This window comes from Xiphophorus couchianus, chromosome 2 (genome assembly GCF_001444195.1).
Source record: "Xiphophorus couchianus chromosome 2, X_couchianus-1.0, whole genome shotgun sequence".
NCBI lineage: Eukaryota > Metazoa > Chordata > Actinopteri > Cyprinodontiformes > Poeciliidae > Xiphophorus > Xiphophorus couchianus.
The window spans coordinates 20,563,284-20,569,007 of record NC_040229.1 but is presented as its reverse complement, the minus strand read 5'-3'; the positions used below and the strand labels follow the sequence as shown (position 1 = coordinate 20,569,007).

The following is a 5,724-nucleotide window of genomic DNA, read 5'->3' as shown; positions in this document are numbered from 1 at the left end:
AACACACTTCCCCTCTATAGAGGCTCCTCAGCTGCAGATATGTAGGTGCAGAAGGGCATGTCTGACTAAAGTGCTGGAATAAATTCACCTCATTTTGAAATAGCTGCTTAGAATTATATAATGTTTTCTTTGAATGGTGCAGATTTTCTTTTTCTTTATTTTATGTTTCTTTCATATTGTATGCTAATTTGTGTATCAGTCTTATAGGAACTTTGGCTGATGCTCATCCTTTGTTTTGTGTTTCTAAATCTCACTGGAAGGGAGGCAGACTCCTGTGGTTAACAGTTTTCTGAAGCTCTTAACCAGCTTCTTCCGACTATATGGAAGAAGCTGGTTCTTCTATATATAGTCTATACGGTGCTTTTTTTTTTTTTTTTTAGTTGTGTGGAGTATCTGAACGTTTTGTTTAATCGGTTTGGCTGTTTAGATTACCACCTATGAAACATTAAGTCATAAAAAGGTTAAACAACAAGAAATGTTCAATGTATTGTATGCAACACAGATAATTTAGTCATTAACAAAGATCCTTGCCACAAGAAAAAAATACAATTGATTTCAATTTATTTTACTGAGTCTATAAAAAAATACATGATACTTTGACAGAACATTAAAGATCATTTTGAGTATCAACAAGGTGATTTGTCTCAATCTACTTGGTGAAATCGGCTAAATGTTTGAGGTTGTTTTTTTGGGGCTCTACATTCTAATAACTAATCATGAACAGATCATTCTGGATTGAAACTCTTAAATATCACTATTGTCCTGTTGGCTAGGAATTGTTGAATATACTAATTCATTAGAGGAAGTCAATTTAATGATCACTCAAATCTTTAAATTTGTTTGTTCAAAGAATTAAACAGAACTTTTGGGAAAAGTGTTTAACCGACATCTAAACAATTGTCTAATTGAAAACGGTAGCAGTGACCACATTGCATTAATGAAGGTATGTGTCTTTTAGCTGTTCAATGTAAATTATTTCTATAAAGAAACTGTCAGGTAATACCTGGTTAAATAAAGCGTAGAAAAATTGAGAAACTAATTTTCTTGTTAAATTGTGACTAAGGCCAGCACAATGCTATGCTCATTTTATGATCAGGTGATCAGGTACTGTTGTTGTAAACTGACTCATTTAATGAATACAACCCAAGTAGCTTTTCAAATTACTTTATCCTGCAGTTTATCACTAAACAGTTCCACCCTCTCAACAATTAAAAACCTTTGTTCACCATTTCTACCAAAAAAAAAAAAAAAACCCCTGCAGTTTGAATATTGTCTTGGACACAATAAAGTCTCAGAACAGCAATCTTTAGTACCACACCAAGAAAAACACCAATTCTTTTGATGATTTTCATTTTCTTCAGATACGTTCATTTTATACTTCTATTATCAGATTGTACCAGGAGCCATAAAGGTCACCACACCTCGGAAACAGGTGTGTTCAGTGACACCACCGAGTCTTCAAAGTGTCCGTTGATGCCGACTGCACTTGCTATCAGTGATGACTCAGGCCCCAAACCCTCCCAGCGACAATAAAAGGACACATTCCACTTGATGCTGGAGCGGAAGAGGGACTTCCCTGTCCTCCACTCCCTTTTTACGGTTGCATGTGTGGCATTTAAGAAACGGTGCTGGTGAAAGGTAGCCGTGCATGTCCGGCACTTTTTTCCTTGAATCATGCAGGTCTAAACATTAACAGACCTTAAGAAAACATTTTCAAAGTTAAAAAAAAGAAGAAGGGGATGGAGTTATGGCAAAAGCAAATAGATATTTATTTAAATAAACACATTTAAGCAGAAAATAATTTAAACACAAGCAGTTTACCAGTAACACCATAGATTCTGGAAACAAAAATAAATTAACATGATTTCAGGCACCATTTCTCTATGAAGAGTAAACATGAAATAGTTCTGACAGTTCAGTCCACTTTGAGCTTCTAAAAGTTCGTGTGTCGATTTGGATCAGCTGTCCCGTCTCTGAGGGAGCTCAGTCCCGAACAGTCCTTCATCTCTGGACCGGATGATCAAGGCTTCCGTTGATCCGTTTTCCCATTTTTCTCAATGGTCCATGTAGACTCTAGAGGATTTTAAAAAAAGCGTTATTAGTTTGAGCTTGAAGCAGTTTGTTTCCCCCCATAATCATATTTTCAATCATGTACAGGGTGAGCCAGCATCCTGGAGCGTATCTCACCATATTTGGAGCAGTTCCGATCCTGCGCCTTGGAGCGGTTCAAGGCGCCCTGGCCATGCGCCTCTCCTGTCCGGGCGATGCGCTCTCGTTGTCCTGCCGTGTCTTGAAGTCCTGGACGGCTTCTCTGTTCTGGTAATTAATCAGGGCCAGGGTGATCTCCGCGTGCCAGCAGGTCTGCTCCGCGGAGTACCGGAAGTCGATCTCTTTGTCATCTTTGGTAACGATGGTGAAATACATGAACTTTTCGGTGCGCTCCACACAGTCCACCTTCTTTATGGACTGCAGCTTGAGTTCTTTGACCTTGGAGCGCTTTACGTCCGCGTACATATTGAGGCTGTCCTTGGTCAGGACGCACGTCTTTTTCTTCCAGAACTGGAGGAAGCTGTCGCTCCTCTTCTCCAGGTCTCCCTCCTTGATGATTTCTTCCGCTGGCATTTTCATTGTTTTTTTTGTCAAAAAAAGCGGGTGGGGGGCGCACTCCTCCTCTGCGTTTTCGTCCGAAGACTCCGAAGAAGGAGCTTCTCTGCAGATATCGTAGTAATCCAGAATGTGGCTGTGAATGAAATAGGCTCCCCGGGTTTTTATAGTCTCAACCCCTCCCTCTTGACGTCAGCTGCTGTTTGGGAATGCAGCTGCCAGAGGAGTAATTCAAGGCTGAGTGTGGGCGGAAGCTGTGGCGCATGCAGGTGGGGGAGGAAGTGGACCTAATTACGCTGCCGACATGTTAATTTGTAATCCACATCCCACTGTGGAGTCTGTCCAAATATTTGCCCATTCTGAAGGGATCACCAGATGTGCACATTCACACTGATCTTGGGAATGTATAAAAGATCATAAAAGCTGTAAAAAAAAAACAAAAAAACTTACAGTTCAGTCAGATCAAAATCACTTCATCTGAACTTGACTCGCACGTTTTTAACCCGTATGGTTTAATATGATGTTGGCCCACCCTGGCAATAACAGCTTGCCGACTTCTTTAGGAAGCCTTAAGAATGTGTATTGGATTTTGGACCATCTTTGACTAAATGCATTTGTGAGATTAGACACTGATGTTGGACGAGATGTGTCTGGCTCAGAGTCTCTGCTAAAGTGAATCCCAAAGGTTTTGAGGCAAGACCAGTAAAGTTTTTCCTTACCAATCCTGCTCATCCATGTGTCATTTTGGAACAGGAATGAGCCATACCCTAACACTTACATAAACTGAAATGTCTGGGGACACTGAAACATCAACAACACATGCTTGTGGAAGAGGACTGGAGATAAAATAAACAAACAAAAACAATTAATTAAAACAACTTTGTTCCAAATTGTTATGGTGCAAGTAACTTAGCTTTAAGTCTCCTTTAGGACAGCATTTCTTTTTCCAGCACACCAGCTTTGAAGACAAAATATCCACTTGCAAAGACTAATGGTCGCCAATTAATAAACAGCCTTACTTTATTTGTCAGAGGTCATAAAATTATCAAAAAATAAATTAAAAATGCCAGTCTCAAATTCCCAGCTAAAATGTACAAATATGTCTTGTTTTCCGCCGTAGACCGAATAGTTGCTCATTCTCTTCAGTTGGCAAGGTCTGCCACCTACTCTTGTGATTCTTTAACATGAAGACTAAACGTGTTTCAACTCAGTAGATGTTGCTATACAAGTCTGTGAACATCAAACCGACAACATTGCCAAAGAGAACCATGTGCACAGTTTCCATTCAGAAAAGACGGGGTTTATCAGGCGTCACGTCCGCAGCTACAACAGAGGATGAGTTCATACCAAGGGTCTCAAACTATGGCCCAGGTGTCACTGGTGGTACTGGGTGTGTTTTTGGAAGCCTTCAGAAAAAACTGTGCTTAGTGTGCTCAGTCATGTTGATCTTTGTTTCAACTCAAAACTAACAGATGACTGAATGATTCATTAAAAATCACCTCAAAGTGAAAACGAACAAATTAGCGCCAAATGATTAACAAACCAAACGATACTTAAGTTATTTACTTTAGATGGCTGTAGTCTTTTCTCTTGTAGATATGAGTTTAATTTTATTTATCTAAGTGGACACCTACTTGTTTCTTGATCGATTCTGTGCGTACTCAGTAACTAATCATCTGATAACATAAAATAAATTCACCATTCAGCAATAATTTATCAGGCATTTTGTAGACATTAGTTTGCCAATTAGGCTTCCATGTTTCCAAGCAACCATTTTTGTTTTATAGCAACTTAATATGAAATAAAAAGCTACAGGTTGTAAAACAATTTAAAATGAATTATAGCTTATTAATCTGTTTATTTGTAGGGACCACTGGTTTATTTGAAATAATAAAGTTACAATGCCAGGGGTCACAGGGAGTTTACTGGAGCAAAGGTTCATTATTATCTTCCCTGATTTGGTTTACAAAATATCCTGACCAACCTGTGAAATACTAGATAATCAGGAGTTTCTGCTTATTTTTAATTAACATTTAATTAATTATTTTTAATTAAAAGTCAAAAAGTAAAGTAAAATCAACTTGAAATGGCCAAATATTTATATAAGTTATTTTATCAAGATAAGTAAATCTCTTGAGACAAACTTAAATCTGGAGACCTTAAAGTCAGACCTTTTCATTGTTAAGTAGAATCTAAAAAGATGAGAGAATCCAAAGACTTTTATGGATTTTACAAGTTTCTTCACATTTAGATAAAATCATAGTGAAAAATCGAAACAGTGAAGGGAAAGCCATGAGAACAAACTTTGATACCACTCCTGAGGTGTGGCTCCTCTCTTATCTTCCTGACATCCGCTGTGCGCTCCTTTAACAGATCCTGACCGCAGCGCCACCCTGCCGGTCAGCTGACTGACTCAGTCCTGGCTCTTCATGGTAGGTCATTCAGGAGGCTAGTCATTAGAAAGCATTGCCTTAACCTGAAATCTGTGGGGACTATTTTGGTTTCAGTCAAACTACCCAACAGCAACCACAGACAAATAAATCATACATTATCTGATGTTCTTTAAAGGTTTGACACATTTTTGCATCTTGTAATGCTTCCACAATAAAGAATGATTTATATACTGTATATATATTTTTATTTAAAGGCACTGTGCACATCGTAACTGAATAAAATAAATGTTCTTTTGCATTTGATCAACTTATGAAACACTTTATAAGGCTACAAAGAGCAGGAGACAATCAAATAGATGCATGAGGCAACAAAGTAACCAGTATGTAAAGGTTAATGTAATGCATCCCGCTACTTTCTTTAACCACATGACTTTTATTGGAAAAACTTGCTTTGCTCTAAATTGTAAAGCTGTTAAATTATCTCAGTTTTTATCTGTATGAACTGACAGCCAGGAATTGTGCATTTGCACAATTTACCCTTCACACAGCCACATCCTCTGGGATCAAAAGCAATTGCAGACAAAACCACAGTGAACCATTTTGATCATCTCTATCCCTGAACTTGTGGTGACACTGGAGCAGGATGTGGTGGTCCGCGCTCTACTCCGACCTGAAAGAAGACAAAAGCACACGTGTGCAGAGGGCCTGACAGCCTGCTGGCTTCTGC

The 5,724-nt window shown here is 38.7% G+C and overlaps 1 protein-coding gene across 1 annotated transcript; it reads right to left on the bottom strand.

Moving 5' to 3' along the window:
* Window positions 1–1,740: 1,740 nt before the first annotated feature.
* phlda2 (pleckstrin homology-like domain, family A, member 2) lies at window positions 1,741–2,760 on the bottom strand. The gene is made up of 2 exons (XM_028003691.1): window positions 2,188–2,760; window positions 1,741–2,073 (listed from the first exon to the last, which is right to left on the bottom strand). Exon 1 carries the CDS (start codon window positions 2,626–2,628, stop codon window positions 2,227–2,229), a length of 402 nt encoding a protein of 133 aa, XP_027859492.1. The 5' UTR covers window positions 2,629–2,760; the 3' UTR covers window positions 1,741–2,073; window positions 2,188–2,226.
* Window positions 2,761–5,724: the final 2,964 nt, after the last annotated feature.